At 46.4% G+C, this 17,103-nt stretch overlaps 1 protein-coding gene across 2 annotated transcripts in view; it reads left to right on the forward strand.

Annotated features, from left to right (window-relative positions):
* Positions 1-17,103, forward strand: part of NOS1 (nitric oxide synthase 1) — an 80,965-nt gene that overhangs the window by 44,763 nt on the left and 19,099 nt on the right. The window contains exons 10-18 of one of the 2 annotated variants that reach the window (XM_021698514.1): positions 490-591; positions 2,083-2,277; positions 2,693-2,778; positions 5,031-5,175; positions 6,479-6,583; positions 7,148-7,206; positions 8,051-8,152; positions 9,869-9,985; positions 13,743-13,917. In XM_021698514.1, coding sequence (XP_021554189.1) covers positions 490-591; positions 2,083-2,277; positions 2,693-2,778; positions 5,031-5,175; positions 6,479-6,583; positions 7,148-7,206; positions 8,051-8,152; positions 9,869-9,985; positions 13,743-13,917 — 1,086 coding nt within the window. The remainder of the gene's footprint in view (positions 1-489; positions 592-2,082; positions 2,278-2,692; positions 2,779-5,030; positions 5,176-6,478; positions 6,584-7,147; positions 7,207-8,050; positions 8,153-9,868; positions 9,986-13,742; positions 13,918-17,103) is intronic. The other variant, XM_021698515.1, reaches the window with a different exon arrangement.

A 17,103-nucleotide genomic window follows, 5' to 3' on the forward strand; every position in this document is an offset into this window, starting at 1 on the left:
CGCCCCTCAAATACACTGGTCTTCTTTCTATATCTCAGATGGTGCAAGCCTGATCCCACCTCAGCGTCTTTGCACCCGCTGTTCTCTCTGCCTAGAACCTTCCCTCCGCAGACCTGTAGATATCTTGCTTCTTCTCATCATCTGGGCCTCACCTGATACGCCACTTCCACAGTCGGTCTTCCCTGACTATCCTGGCTCAATCCGGCCCCCCATCCCTCTTTATCTCCGTTCCTTGTCTTATTTTCTCCCTAGGAATTAGCACTTATCACAATATTAACTGTCTCTCTCCCCAACTAGAAGGTAAGCTTAAAAATAAAAGGGCCACCCAAGTCTCTCTGGTTTTCTGCTACCAGTGGATTCTCAATAGAAAAGTCTTTTGAGTGAGTTTGTCAGTCTGGCAATGAGTTGACTAATTAGTGAAGAAGTTAGCTAGCCCTGTCTCTCCAGAGGTGGCCTAGCCTGTGAGTCTGCGTTTCCTTCCTTTTTCAGGAAGTGGCCAAGAAGATGAACTTGGACATGAGGAAGACGTCCTCCCTGTGGAAGGACCAGGCGCTGGTGGAAATCAACATTGCTGTTCTGTACAGCTTCCAGGTAGCAGGGCACACATCCTGGTTGTCGAGTCTCCAGGGGGAGCTATAAAACCTTCCAGAGGCTTGGAGCAGAAGGTCAAGAGACTTTGCTACTAGGGGGGGATCTGTCCGCCAGCAAGGTCTACTTCCCAGCGTACATGCCTTGATCTCCACTTTGGATCTTAGGTGGAGACCGTTTGAGGAAGAGATGAATAGATGAGGGAGGGGCATTGGGACTTGTTGCTTATGATTTATTAGAATTGGGACGGCAGGCATCCTCTGTGTCTTGCCACCTCTTGGGGGTTCAGACTATCACATAACAGACACGAATACCCATCTTCATTATCAGAAGCATATCAGCCCACTCAATGCGTGGCTCTGTGGTAGGTGGTATTCCATTGGATGGCTGTAGAATTTATTATCTAAACCATGATAATTTGAGAGCAAAAGGAAAACACTGCTAATAATTATGCCAGGGTGGCAGGCATTAGCTGGTATTCTCCCGGGCAGAAGTCTATAGAAGACTATAGAATAGAGATCCCTCTGTAATAGAGACCAGCTCTATCCTCTGGGGGTTGAGAGTCTGGGAAGCTAGGCCCTCCTAGACATCCATGGAAGGCACATGCAGTAGAATGAGTGGTTCAAGTCATGGATAGACATGAATATGGACCATGGGCTCCCATGTCAGGCGTAGGGAGAATGGACACATGGAGGAATATCCCAGGGCAGAGACAGGTTGAGATGGAATGAGGGGGAAGGAAGTCCCCTCTTCTCTCTCAAGTGTGGAGGAGTGAGGTATTCGGGAGTCGTTGAGAAGGATGGAGCATAGTGTGGTGGACTGGAGCACTGGCATGAAGACCGGCGAGCCAGAGATAGGAGAGATGTGAGTGGGATGAGTGATTGAGGAAGGAAGGTGCAGAAAGGGGCAAGGGTTTGTGGGCAGAGAGGGAAAGCACTGTTTAGACAAGGTGTGAGTCCGGACCAGCCGACCAGCACGGGCCCTGGGGGCTGGTTACCCAGATGTGCAATCCACCCACCTCTGTAGCAATTTCTGTGTTTCAATTTAAAAAAAAACTCCTCCTGAGTACTTAAAAATTTTTATTTTAAGAGGATTTTATTTCAGCACCATAAGTGGAGGGTCAGCATTAGTTGTCATAAAGAGAAGGTAATTATAATATTAAATAAATTAATAAACAAATAAACACAAGGAAAACAATACAGAGTTGTTAAATTCTAGCTCAGTGCTGCCTGAGGTTCCTCTCTCTGGTGAAAAAGAGGGGGAGAGGGAGGAAGGAGAGAGGAAAATTGGCAAGAGAGGCGTTGAAAATGGGTTAGCACCAAAAGGGGACTCTCCCCTGGGTATAACTGAGAGGGAAATGCAGAGAATCACTTTACACCACCTAACATCATCTCCGGGACCACCCTCTGGGAAACGCTGCTCGATGGGGAACAGAGTCCTGAAATACCCCAGTTTCTTTTCCTTCCTGACTCCCTGTCCCCTCTCCTCCCACAGAGTGACAAAGTGACCATCGTTGACCACCACTCTGCCACCGAGTCCTTCATTAAGCACATGGAGAATGAATACCGCTGCCGGGGGGGCTGCCCCGCAGATTGGGTGTGGATTGTGCCCCCCATGTCTGGCAGCATCACCCCGGTCTTCCACCAGGAGATGCTCAACTACCGGCTCACCCCCTCCTTCGAATACCAGGTCCTGCCCCTCCCTGTCTCTTTGGTGCTAAATCTTCAATATTTGGGATGCATGTTTTGCTTCAAGCATGTCTGAATTCAAACTTACTCTTTGGGCACTCAAGTGCTCCATAGCCGACGTGGCTGGCGGCTACCCTCTTGGCCAGCACAGCTCTAGCTCAAAGACTAATGGGGTCCCCCAGGAGAGTGTTTGAGAGGGATTAAGGGCTGAGTGGAAAGGTCTAGCAGGACAATGCAGGGAGACTGGACCAGCCACTCTGTGCAAGGACCCCTGTGGTCACCCCCAGCAGAATCAGTCCCTGCAAGGGCTGAGGGTTAGACAAAGCTGGGCAGCCACGAGCACCCAGGAAGTCCTGAGCATCCCCCAAGAGGAGCCAGACTTCCTCACTACAGTGACCATAGTCCTCTCTTCCCAGCCTGAGCCTTGGAACACCCACGTCTGGAAGGGTACCAATGGGACCCCCACAAAGCGGCGAGCCATCGGCTTCAAGAAGCTGGCAGAGTAAGTCTCCTGAAGTCGGTGGGGGATAGAAGTGCCTCCAAGCTCAGAGAGCCCCAGGCAGAGGAGGCTGGGAAGGTGCTTGTGCCTCTGACCCCTCATGTGTTGCGATGTGACTTCTCCATCTTCTCTGACCCCCTCCTGCCTTCTTTGCCTCGGGGTCTGAGATGTGGAGGTTGCTTCAGCTTTTTTCTTTCCCAACCTCACGTTCCTCACCTTGGTGTCCTAAATTCTTGTCTTGGAGGCAATGGCGTGTTGGTAAACCAGCTCTCCTAAAAATAATAACAATGGTACTGTTAATAATAACAGATTTGTAACATTTGCCGATTTCCGTGGTATAAATACTCCCGCTGTGGCCAATTTCAAGCTACTTACAGGAAGTCACTGAACCCAGAGGTGGGAGGAACTGGGACGAGCCAACTCAAGAGGGCTCTCACCCAGGGCTGAATTCTAACAACACTCATTCATTCATTCATTTGGCCAACAAATGAATACTGAGGGCCTACCTTGTGCCAGGCACTGTGCTAGGCTCCAGCGATGCCTGATGAGCCAGATCAGTGTTGTTCCTGTCAAAGCTCACAGCCATTCATTTTCCAAGAATCCCCCAAATACAGTAAACATTGCAAGTGCCATCGAGGAGTGATTCATGGTGCCGTAAACAGAGCTGACCGAGTTTGGGAGGTCAGAGAGGGCTTCTTTCAGAAGATGACAATTGGGCTAAAGAATGAGATGAATAGACTTAACTGAGCAAAGGAGGGAGGGAAAGAGGTTATGGGCCAAGCCACTGGAGAGTAATGATTCTTGAAGAATGTGTGGCCAACCAAGGGACCCGCTGACGAGTGAGGTGGGGCTGACCGAGATGATCTAATGGAGATAACCTTTTGGCAGAGGAGCTGGGTGTGCACTGAGCGACTCTTCCATCCTCACCCTCCGGTCCAGAACTCTCTGGGTACAATCCCTAGAGGGACAACAGATGCCATCCATGCCACAAACCCCAGAAGCCAGGCACTGGTGGGTCCTGCAGGGACTCCAAACCTAGGTCCTTGTTCCATTAACATGGCTCATGCCACCTCTCTCCTTCCACCTAACCCCCTCTTCCAGCCACACAAGAACACATCAGCAACCATCCTTTCCCTAATAAGAGAATCACAGATATTCTCGGGGAGGGCAGCCTTGGGCTTCAGTTCAGTTCAACTGTTTCGGGGAGAAAAGGGAGGAAGAAATCTAAAACATTAATTGCACTATTAAGTGTGGGGTGGAAACAATGATAGTTAATTATAGATGCTTTTTTATGCTCCGATCACTCAAAGGGAATCCTCCGGACACCTTTTATTCTTTTCTGTTTCTCCCCCTGAGCTCCGAGTGCTCCTGCAGCGTGGGTGGTTTCCCTGATTCTCAAAAATGAATTTACCACCAATAATCCCCAGGTGGGAGTAATTAGCAATTTGTCTTCTCTGAGGTCCCTCGTTAGACCAGGGATGCTGTCTCAGAAGGTGAGCCCAGGTATTCCTGGGCCTCTGCCTGTCTGCCACCGCCACGCCCTCATCGACAGGAAGGAAGGAACCCTGGTTCTGAATTTTCCATTTAGCTGGAAAGAGCCTAGACTTGATATTTAAACTCTCCAGGGATTCGGAGAGAACAGCATCTTTAAAATTCATTCCCTCTTTTGATGGATATTTATTTAGTGCCTATTAGCTATCAGGCTCTGTGCAATACCCTGAAGATGAAGCCTGATTTAGTCCTTCCTTCGTGGATTTATGAACCTCTAAGATTCCTTCTAACTCAATACCTGGTGATTTGTTAATGATATTCTCTCTCTCACACACACACACATACACACTAGAACGTAAGCTCCATGACAGCTAATTGTCTATGTTCTTCAGCTCCTGTAACCATACCTGGCATATGATTCAGCACTCAACAAACGTTTGATGGATGAATGAATGAATGATCATCTTTGGGGGCCATGCTTGGCAAACCAAGGTTCTCAAGACTGGGATTGGTCAACCAAGCAACAAACTAACAAAACTAACCAACCATGTTAGCTCATGACTAGTTGCTCTGGAGGGATTTAATAAAGGGGTCAATGTGGTGCTAAATTCAGGCTTTTAGTGTCCCTGAAACCATCAGAGATCAAGAGAGTAAGTTCTCTCCCACTACATTTCAAGGATCATGGTTCTTGCCCAAAAGCCCCAGTCTGGCATCTTCCCTCCTTTCTACATTTCCCATTTTCCTCTCCATCCTCTTCTCCCCAGAGCTGTCAAGTTCTCGGCCAAGCTCATGGGGCAGGCAATGGCCAAGAGGGTCAAGGCAACCATCCTTTATGCCACAGAGACAGGCAAGTCGCAGGCCTATGCTAAAACCTTGTGCGAGATCTTCAAACACGCCTTCGATGCCAAGGTGGGTATGGGGCAGTGCCAGATCCCTGCTTCTTCATGGTAAATATACAGTTGGGAAGGGGAGAGAGGGAAGTCAACAGAGAAGAACCTTTGAGAATGGATGGAAGCACACCCCAAGGTGCCCATCGGCATGCATATGCATATTCATATAAATTGCAGAGGACTTTGATGCCCCTCTTCCCATGACCTTCCAGGAGAGTCCAGGAATCACAAAATGAAATCCCATCTCAGAGCCAAATCTTAAAGGGTTTTTGAGAAAACATTCTGGGGTCAGTTTGGGAAGCCCTGCATTAAACATAGTTCAATATCAGAGCCTTCAACTTGCAAGTCCATACAGTTGAACAATATGGGAGTCAGGGGTGCTGAAAATCTGCATATATCTTTTGACTCCTCCAAACTTAACTACTAATAGCCTATTGTTGACCAGAAGCCTTACTGATAACACGAACAGTTGATTAACACATATTTTGTATGTTGTATGTATTATATACTGTATTCAAGCAGTAAAGAAAGCTAGAGAAAGGAAAATGTTAAGAAAACCAGAAGGAAGAGAAAATGCATTGACAGTACTATACTCTATTTATTGGGGAAAAATCCACGAATAAGTGGACCCACGCAGTTCAAAACCATGTTGTTCAAGGTCCACTGTATTCTAATCTCCAAATGAGAAGGGGTTGGAATATAAGCATGTTTGTTCATGGCTCACTTATTTTCAAGGAGCCTCTCAGGAGACTGGGCTTCCCCAGAACCTACTTGGAGAAATGTTGTTCAAGAGATGCTAAGATATAGGACAATAATCTTCTTTATGACAAGGGTCTCAGACTTAGTTGGCCCAGGTCCCATGCTGGTGGAGGGAGGATTAGCAAGGAGGCTGAGCAGACCTGGTCAGAGGAGCTGGATGTGCACTGGCCATTCCCAGCCTAAATGTGGTCATGAAGATTCCAAGATCAGTTGGTTATAAGCCCAAGGATCTCCATCAAGATCCGTCTCTATTAGCGGGCCAACCCCTTTCACCATCGCCCCCAGGTTCTTTATGGTCCTTCAGGCCACTGTGACCATAGAAAGGTCCCACACTGCCAAAAACTTTTAGTTCTACCCACTTGAGCCCACTGAAATAGTAACACTCAGAACTTTGGGTTCTCCTTCCAAAGGAGATGGCTCAAGATGACTCATGTTTTTCCTCTGTCTCTCTTCTTCTCCTTCCCCCATCACTTTTTTGTTCTCTCTTAACTCTTCTCCTTGTCACCTTCTCCCTTCCTCTCCCTCTCCCCCCACCCGCCATTCCTTCACCCTCGCCCACCTAGGTGATGTCCATGGAAGAATATGACATTGTACATCTGGAACATGAAACTCTGGTCCTGGTGGTTACCAGCACTTTTGGCAATGGAGACCCCCCTGAGAATGGGGAGGTAAGATGAGCTTTCACCTGTTCTAGCATGTTCTCCACTGGGGGGAAGAAGGAGGGATAGCAGTTACACCTGCCAGTCAGCAGCAAATCCTCCCAGAGCGTCAAAAGCCCGTGACTTCGATTTGGATCCAAGTTCCACAAAGACTGGACAATTCCAAGACCTCAGTGTCTTTGTGTCTGCTGATTAGCCAATCCTTGGTGAAAATGCTGTCGCCCGAGTGAGCTCCTGCTTTGGGATGGATGCTCCCATCAGGACCTTGGCATCCCCTGCTCCAGATGAGAGAAGTGGGGACAATATTTTTATAAAGAGAAAGCCACAGTGGGGATTTGTGGGCTGGGGGTGGCAGGACCACACCTGTAGTCGCTTAATCAGGGGGTCCTTCCACACGCACCTGCAGCTCAAGCGCTGCTGCCCACCCCGAACCCCTGACCATGTCTAGCATCCTGACCCCCAGAGGCATCAGGCTCCACTTGTGCCAGCCAGGACCCCAGACGCTCAGTGCCCGACCCTGTTCCGGTTCCTAAATCTCTGCTTCACATTTCACTCATCTCTTTTGGCTTCCAGAAATTCGGCTGTGCTTTGATGGAAATGAGGCACCCCAACTCTATGCACGAAGAAAGGAAGTAAGTGAATGTCCAGGGTCACATTACACACTTGGGGAGTAACTGAAAATTGTCTTTTGGCATCTGGGGTTCACATTCGAGTGCTGGCTGGTTTTTGTGACCTAAGGTCCACTTGTGAGCAATGTTAACTGGTAGATATCTGGGGTCCACTGGGGCTGATGTTTTGGCTCCTTGGGTGACTTTACTGCCCTGTGCCTCAGTTTCTTTTTCCATCAAATAGGGCTGGTTATACCTGCCTTAACTTCTTAACTTGTAAGAACCAAGGGAGAAAATAGATGTAAGCATCTTGTGAAAACTCAGGAGCCCCTAAGTGTAAACACCAGTTCTTATTATCTCTCCTTTTTGGAAACCTACATTCGAAATCAGTGAAAATGAACTTCTTTCCCTAGAACCGTTCCATCGGACGCTCATGGTGGAATTCTAGCTAATATAGAGGTTGAGTTCAGAAGATAAAATACCTTATAAAGCAAAAAAAAAAATTGCCTGTAGCCAAAAGATGTTCATGGTGAAACTGCGTCCCAATGCGGGGTTGGGTTCTAAAGATATTTCGTAAGGTGACCTGTAATCATGAGTACCCTTGCAAAGCTCGTAAGTCCCACATAAAGCAGAGAACGTAGGGCGTGTGCATGCTGAGCTGTCTTTTGGGGAGACTGACACTTCTCCTTAGCAAAGCACCTGTTGCCCTGCTCACATACGTTCCATATCCAAGGGGTAGCTGCGTCCCTCCTGCCCAGCTATCTTTGTCCTCGCTCTCCCTGCCCCTCTCCTTCCCAGGTGACCACCACAGGCTCCCCCTCACCTCTCCTTCAGGGAGAGAGAGGGCACCATCCGTTCTCCCCTCTAGGTACCCGGAACGCTTGCGTTTCTTTCCCCGTAAAGGGCCTCCCCTCCCCCAAGGTGACCCAGGAGTCCGCGGTCTGGCTGCAGCCCGTGACAGCCAGCAGAGGTAGAGTGTGTGTGCGTGTGTGCATGTGCATGCGTGCCCATCTGTGTGCACACATGTTCATGCACGTGTGTGCACATATATATGCCCCGTGTTCATGGACGCATGCGGGTGTGTGTGCCCAATGCGCAAGCATCCAAGGCCACATCTGGGTCTCAAGGAGACCTGAGTCCTAAACCAGGCTGTACCGCTAACTCACCAAGCAACCTTGAGCAAGGCATTTGACCTCTCTGGACCTCAGTCTTTCTCATCTGCCAAATGGGGAGAAACCGTCTCTGCCCCAACCACCCCTGGGAGTTGTTGAGAGGATCAAAGGATAAAAACAAAGAGGAAAGCATTTGGAAAAGCCTCAAACCTCATACAAATACATGTGCTGTTATTTTTAACCCACAAGCATTAACCATCCCTCCCACACTAACAACACAGCCGCCCCCTGATATGTTGCATGACTTATTTGCAGAAATGACTCAATGTGAGACTATTTTGGGGCAGAAAATACACTTACATATATTTAGAACTTTTCCTGATGCTGGAACGAAAACTTTGAAGAACGTCCAGCTCAGAAGCCCTGCCTGCCAGAATGAGCAATGCCTTTTTTTGTCTTTTGCACTCAGATTTGTCTGTTGAGTCGTTTGTTTTGGTTTGGGTGTTGGTCTTTTGTTTGTGGGGAGTTGTTTTGTTTTGCTTTCTGGTCTTGGGATTTTGTTTTGTTTTATGTTTTGTTTTTTTTGCTTTGCCTGAGAATAATACTTCCCACTTTTGGAGGAGAACAGGGAAACTGGATCTTTCTTTGAAGTCTCAAGGCTCCCGAGCCTCTCGTGCTGAGGTTTCTGTCCCAGTGACATCTTCCTTCCACTTCAAAAGAGTTTAATAAGAAATTCAATCTCTTTTCGTGCCACGTCTCAGTGCTGAACATTTTCCACTATTTCCTTGAAATGGGAAATGTGACAGCTCCTTGAAATGTGCAAGGTCCATAACCTGATGGAGAGAGTATTGAATGGGAGTTGTCTGGCACAATCCAGTAAAACTTTCTAGGGTGGTGTAAACGTTCTATAGCTCTGCTATCCAGTATGGCAGCCACTAGACCCATGTGGCTCCTGAGCACTTGACACATGGCTAGTGCAAGTGAGGAACAGAATTTTTAACTGTATTTCTTTCAAATCCATTTAACTTTACATTTCAGTAGACACACAGAGCTACCATAGCGGACAGCGAAGTTAGTTCCTGGCTATTCAGAGTGAGGTCTGGGGACCGGCAGCATTGGCACCTCTTGGGTACTTCTTAGAAATGCAGAACCTCAGACCCTGCCTGGAACTGCTGAATCGGAATCTGCACTCTTTAACAGCATCCCAGGATGATTCATGTGCTCTTTACAATTTGGGAAGCAAGGAAGTGTGGTCTAATGGTTAGGGGATGGTCTGTTCTATTCGTGACTTTTTGCCCACTAAATCATTTTGACCATCTTGCTCTCAAGATTCCTGAGTCGAGTGAGGTCAGAAACATTTTAAATACAAGTGGTGTCATGTGCAGATGGCTAGCTATCATCATGGTGGATGAAGATAAGTTGATCCATTCTGGAAGAGTCAATAGAAGCCTTATGGTCTCAACATGCAAGAGAAAGTCCTAGAAACGGGACTGGTCATTTGAAGATCCTTTGGGGTATTGAGCTCAAGAGGCGATTCCAAGCCAGAGCTCACAGGCTCTCTTCTGTTTTGGCAGGAGCTACAAGGTCCGATTCAATAGTGTTTCCTCATATTCTGACTCCCATAAATCATCGGGCGATGGGCCAGACCTCAGAGACAACTTTGAGAGTGCCGGACCCCTGGCAAACGTGAGGTGAGCAGGGGCTGAGGGCATCAGGGAAGACATCTTGGTGAACTGGATTCAGTTGCAAAGTGGGCTCTTTGTTAGGGGGTCTCCCTTCTATTCCCATCCATCTCATGAATAACCAGCTGCACTGTCATTGTCTGGAGACTACCTCCTCTCTGTTGAAGCACATTAGCTGGGCTGTCCTGTGACCTCTTCCTAAACACACTCTCAGAGCTCCATCGCCCAAATCTCACCCCATCTTCAGCATATCATGTGTGCTGAAGGAAGTTAATCCCTAGAAATTACTCAATGAACTACCCTTCCCGGTGAAATGTTTTACACCTTATAGAAGCTTCTGGAGACACCCTGCTCTCAACCCTGGATGCTCATGCCCCAGTGGCTCTCAACCCTGGATGCACATCAAAATCATCTGGAGATGTTTGCAATAGACCAATAACCAAGCCCCATTTCCAGAGATTCTGATGTAATTGGTCTAGAATTATGCCCAAGTATTGCCTTTTATTTTCTTAATTTCCTCAAGTGACTCTAATGTATAGTCAGATTCAGAAAATATTGGCCCAATCCCATGTTTACCGAAGTACAGTGGTCACATACCAAGGGTCATTTTAGGTAGAACATGGACAGATATTTTATATTTCAACAGTTGTGAATTCAGTTTAGTGAGCACTTAGAAAGAAAGAAAACTGGATGTCACATCCTTGGTTTTGCCGATGTTAGTCAACACAAGGCTAATGTAAGCCGAGTATCCGGGCCTGGCCACAAATCTTCCTGACCTTTGCCAGCCGAACCTTCTCGTACCTGCTCACAGCAATGCTTGGTAGATGATTCACATCACAGGGGTCCTAGATATTGAAGTTTCATGTCCAGGGGTGCCCTTTTTAATAGACTTTATTTTTTTAGAGCAGCTTTAGGTTCCCAGCAAAACTGAGACAAAAATACAGAGATTTCCCTTATACTCCCTTCCCAGCCCCCAACAAAAACAGCCTCCCCCACCACCACCATCTCCATCCAGAATGGTACATTTGTACAGTGGATGAACCTACACTGACACATCATTATCACACAAAGTGCATAATTTATATTAGGGTTCACCCTTAGTGTTATTCATTCTGTGGGGTTTGACATCAGTGCATTGTTTTAGCTTGACATTGAACATCAGTTTTATACTTTGAGAGCCAGACCCATTTTTTCTGTATTAAATCTATCATGGCTTAGGGCAGACATTGGCAGGCTACAGCTTGCAGGTGCAGTCAGCCCGGCCACTCTGTACTCTTGCACAACCCGTAAGCTGGGAATGGTTTTTATAGTTGAACATTTGCAATTCACTTGATGATAGGAGACATTACTGTTGAATCCCAATTCAGCAAAACGCTATCCCCCCACAAAAAAAAAAAAGGAATTCTAGCCTCATAAGTAGACATAGTACTAAAACATTATCCTCCATAACTGTAATAATAATTTTTTAAAATTTTTATTTTGTCAACAAAAATGTGCAGGAATTTGTTTTCTGTCTGTTGTGTAAGTGTGTACATAATAGCTTCGATTTTGCTTCTTGGCCTAGAAACGTAAAAATATTTACTCTCTAGCCCCACGTATAAGAAGTTTGCCAGTTCCTGGTTTGGAGGCTTACAATAGGAAGTTTGAAATCATGAGGTGAAGATCGTGGTGGAAACGTGAGTCTAGGAAGTAACTGGGCTGCAGGCCTTCAGGTGTACCAGAAAAGATACTAATGAATGAATCACCTGAGCCATCTGTTAGTGAAAACAAGTGGGTTTGATAAGCTAGCGAGTACAAATTAAAAGCAAGTTAAACAGTAGTAATAAGGAAACAATAGTATCAATGGAAGTCATGTACCGCAGATGCCGTGAACATAAATATTGCATGTTTGAGGAACAACGCTGTAACCACAAGTCATGACTGGTGCTTGGAATTTCGGATCTCCATTGGGCTGAAGCTAAGGGGCAGGGCTTGGGGCAAAAGTGCTCCTTCCCAGCCCTCTCCAACCACTGCACTCCTGGTTACCAGCTCTCCTACCTGTCACACCACTGCCCTTGGAGGAAAAGGAGAGGAATCCAGCTCTAGGAAGATCACGGGTGAGGGAGTGATTGGGGGAAACACTGTAATCCCACATACTTTCCTTGGAAAGGCTCTACAAGCCCAGAGGAAAGAAGGACAGGAAAGGAGAAGAGGCTCAGTGAGAAAGCATGTGTGTAGGTGTCCAAGGACAGATGTTAACCTCAGCTAACCCTCACTTGATCCTATGAGATGCCTGGACCCATCTCAAGTGCATTCTCCAATGACAGAGAGAGTGGGAGTCCCTTCCCAGCTCTCCCTCCACCTTCCGCGCATCCCCCATCTCAATCTTTGGCCAACTTGACCCCTTCATCCTAAACAAAGAGATTCAGATGCAGAACCAGAGCCAGCGTGGAATAGCTTATCCAGCTCCATGCCTGGGCTTGTCTGAGATGACAGTCTACAGCAGAAAACTCCGACCTAGGAAAGTGGGGTGCGGTGTTCCTGTCCCACTTACCAACCTGTCGCTCCGGTCCCAGTGAGGTTGAGACCCACAGCCAGGACCGAGCCCTGAAAGTGTGACATAAAGTGTCTCTAGGACAGGGAACTAGCAAGAGTGGCCATCTGAGACACAGTCCTTCCCTTCTCGTACTCAATCAAGGCAGCCCACCTTAACAGAGAGGAAAATCTCATTAACTTGACCCCCACTGATTCAAATGCCCATGTTTTCTTGGTGGTATCTAGGCAAAGAGGGTTTGCAAAGCAAATTAATTTCGTAGACATCGCAAGGGGTGGAGTCAGCATATTTACAAATCTTTCATCCCCTTTTAGAAGAACCTGTTTACCCACCAACATTTGATGTGGGTTTTTTTTTAAGTTTTTGTTTTTAATTCCAGTTAACATACAGTGAACATTTGATGTGTTAATGACAAGTTCTTCTGATCTCCTTGTTAATATAGGTCCCCGAGGACAGCTGTGTTATGATTTTCATTATCTTTATACTTAAAACTCATCTGGTTGTGTCAGTGATAGAATTCAAGTCTTCCAAAAAAAGTAGACTAATTTCTCTGGCTTAGAAAGGGACACACAAGAAACAAGCCAGTGGTTCTGGGTCATCGCTATCCCTAACTCATCCCAGGACCACTGGGAATTTTCTCCTGAGGATGGTCACACCTAACAGAGACCAGAAGGAAAGGAGAAGAGGGCTCCCAGATTTTAAAAGGGCTTTCCCCAGGTGGGCTCAGGGCTGTCTGACCACCATGGGCTAAACACGGTCCTTCTAGAGATAACCAGATGTCTAGGTCTGCTCAGGCCGCCATAACAAAATACCAGAGTGGGTGGCTTCAACAACAGATATTTATTTTCTCACAGTTCTAGAGGCTGGAAGTCCAAGATCAAAGTGCCAGTAGGATTGGTTCCTGGTGAGGCCTCTCTTCCTGGCTTGCAGATAGATGGCCGCCTTCTTGCTGTGCCCTCACATAGCCTCTCCTCTCTGCACCATCAGAGTGAGAAAGTGATGTCGGTGTCTTCCTCTTTTTCTAAGAACATAAATTCAATTGGACTAGGGCCCAATCTTATGACACCATTTAACCTGTTACCACCTTAAAGGTGCCATCTCCAAATACAGCCACGTTGGGGGTTAGGATTTCAGCATATGAATTTGGTGGGGGGAACATAGAATCCATAATACCAGACACCTCCTCATGCCCCATAGTCCTCTAGCATGGACCTTTTGTTGTCTCCTCGGCAGGTTCTCTGTCTTTGGCCTTGGCTCCCGGGCTTACCCTCATTTCTGCGCCTTTGGACATGCTGTGGACACCCTCTTGGAGGAGCTGGGAGGAGAGAGGATCCTGAAGATGAGGGAAGGGGATGAGCTCTGTGGGCAAGAAGAGGCTTTCAGGACCTGGGCCAAGAAGGTCTTTAAGGTAACCACCGGCCCAGATCTCAGAGACCTAAGGGGAGAAGTCACGCCCCCCAAGATCTCCAAAGACAGAGTACCTACACCATCAGAAATAGAACAAACTTGAGAGAACCTCCGGTATTTCCCCCATGTATCCAGCCAGGATACAGCTTTCAACAGCTCAGATGAGTTTGGGTGGTCTTAAAACACACATTCTCCACCCAGAATCTAACCCCCTGCATTATGGATAGGGAGTTGTCTATAAAAAAAAATTGTAGTCTTGGGATTTCAGAGCTGGGAGGAATTCGTCCCTCCCTCACATTTAGTAGACAAATAGACCAAAAACATAAAGTTGGTTAGCCACACCAGGGGTCCGTGCCTCACCCTGGAACTCAGGTCTCCAATTTGTCTACTTGGACAAGCTTCTCCCTCTTGGGCTAGATCTTCACCGACCAATACAGAAGCCGCTAGCCCCATGTGCTATTTAAATGCCAATGTAAATGAATTCACATTCAACAGGATGAATGAATAAGTGAATATGGTATGGCTAGATAATGGAATATGATTCAGTCATGAAAAGAATGAAACATTGATACCTGCTATACCATGGATGAGCCTTGCAAACCTGCAGAGTGAAAGAGGCCAGGCACAAAACGTCTATGCTTCCATTTATAGGAAATGTCCAGGACAGGCGAATCCATACAGAGATTAGATTCATGGTTGCCCGGGGCCTGGAGGAGTGGAAAATGGGAATGCTGGCTAATGGGTACAAGGCTTCTTCTGAGAGGATGAGAATGTTCCAGAACTGGATAGCAGTGGTGGTTGCACAACTCTCTCAACACACTAAAAGCCATGGAACTGTACATTTTTAAATGATGAATTTTATGTTGCATGAAAAATATCTGTGTATATATACATAGAAATAATTAAATGTTTAATTATAATATAGGATATTGTATATTATAATGACAGAAATATTATATATCACACAATTGCATAAATATATTTATCTTACATAAAATAATTACATGTACATTTTATATACCATCATGGATGTATAAAATTTTACTCATTTTTAATTAGATTTTTAATTCTATTTAGTAGCTATATTAAATAGATTCTATTTAAAGATCCCATTCCTTGGCTGCATATTTCATGTACTCAGTAGCCACAAGAAGCTAGTGGTCACCCCAGGAGATAGCACAGAACATTCCCATTATGATAGAACATCCCATTGGACGGCACGACTCTAGACATAAGGTCACAGGAGAATAATGAATAATGGCCTTCTATCTGCATGTGGGGCATGATTCGATTGGCCATCCTGGGAATAACAAAAAGTCGTGAATGCTGACCCCCCCACCTTCACCTCCTCCTTCCTCCACCCCAGAATGCATTCTCTCGAGCAGCTACAGGAGAAAGGACAATATACAGCCTCCTGCTACTCAGTTGGCACTTTCCATCCTGCATGGCAATGCACATAGGCAGAAAAAGGGGAAACTGAGGCCCCTGAGCTATCTGGATATCTGTGGGGGGAGGCTGTGTCTACAAGACTGTTTCTTGCATTTCTTCCTAGAGAAGGAAAATTGCGATAACTTGGCTTTCGTTCCCTTGAGATCACTATGGTTCTTGACTTCAATCAGCCCACTTTGATTGAGCACCCCAGAAGCAGGGCCTGTTACAAACCACTGTATCCTTTAGCTATCACCAACACCTCCAGTTCTCCCACCAACTTCCCAGTCCTGGCAACCACTGACTGACTCTCTGTCTCCGTAGATTTGCCTCTTCTGGACATTTCATATGAATGAAATCATGTAGTATGTGGTCTTTTGAAACTGGCTCATTTCACATCTTTTTAAGGTTCATCCACATTGTAGTATATATCAGTACTTCATTGCTTTTTATGGCCAAATAATATTCTGTTGCATGTGTATATCATATTTTATTTATCCATTCATCAGTTGATGGATGTTTAGATTGTCTGAAAATCAACACAAGGCCAAAAAATGGGTAAAGCTACCCTTAAAAACCTCTTGAATTGGGGTACCTGGGGCAGCCTGGGAAGGAAAGAAGCATCTGACTCTTAGTTTGGGCTCAGGTCATGATCTCAGGGTCATGGGATTGAGCCCCACATCAGGCTCTGCGCTCAGCACAGAGTCTGCTTAAGATTCTCTCTCTCTCCCTCTCCCTCTGCCCCTCCCCCCCTTGCTCACATGCTCACTCTCTCTTAAAAAACAAAACAAAAGGGGCGCCCGGGTGGCTCAGTTGGTTAAGCGAATGCCTTCGGCTCAGGTCATGATCCCGGGGTCCTGGGATCGAGTCCCGCATCGGGCTCCCGGCTCAGCGGGGAGCCTGCTTCTCCCTCTGACCCTCTCCTCTCTCATGCTGTTTCTCTCTCGCTCGCTCTCTAATAAATAAATAAATAAAATCTTAAAAAAAAAAAACACTCTTGAATTATCCATGGCTTTTATCCCAAAAACCTGAATTCCAAATGGTAATTCTTAGGATTACTAAAGTCAGAGAACTTAGGAACTTGGCAAAAAAGAAAGAAAGAAAGAAAAGAAAAATTCATAGGCAGGTGTTCAAACATTCAATATGTTCTGCTTTTAATGTAATTGTTCAAATCTTTAGAGGAAGAGAGATAGGAAGTTCTAAAGTGTTTATTTTCTTTTTTTTAAGATTTTTATTTATTTATTTGAGAGTGCATGCGTGAGAGAGAGAGCACAAGCGGAGGGAGGGCCAGAGGGAGAGGGAGAAGCAGACTCCCCACTGACCAGGGAACCTGACACAGGGCTCAATCCCAGGACCCTGAGATCATGACCTGAGCCAAAGGCAGACGCTTAACCGACTGAGCCACCCAGGCGCCCCTAAGGTGTTTATTTTCTTGCTTAATGTTAGGCCTCTACAAATAGTGGTTTTAGGAATAAATGACATAAAAGTTACATACTAAATAGAGGTTAAATCCTAAAGTCATTAATTAGTAAATCTGATATATCCAGCACATCAAAGGCATTCAAAAAGTATAGGATGGATTAGTGGGTAGACTGATGGATGAGTGGCTGGCAGGTAGGTGGTGGGATGGATAGATGGGTGGATGGGTGGGTGAGTGGAAGGAAGGAAGGAAACAAAGAAAGGTTTAGATGGAAGGGTGGATGACAGATGGAAGGAAGGAGGGGGAAGGAAGGGAGGGAGGGAGGGAGGGAAGGAAGGA

The sequence above is a fragment of the Neomonachus schauinslandi genome, chromosome 14 (assembly GCF_002201575.2).
Source record: "Neomonachus schauinslandi chromosome 14, ASM220157v2, whole genome shotgun sequence".
Taxonomy (NCBI): domain Eukaryota; kingdom Metazoa; phylum Chordata; class Mammalia; order Carnivora; family Phocidae; genus Neomonachus; species Neomonachus schauinslandi.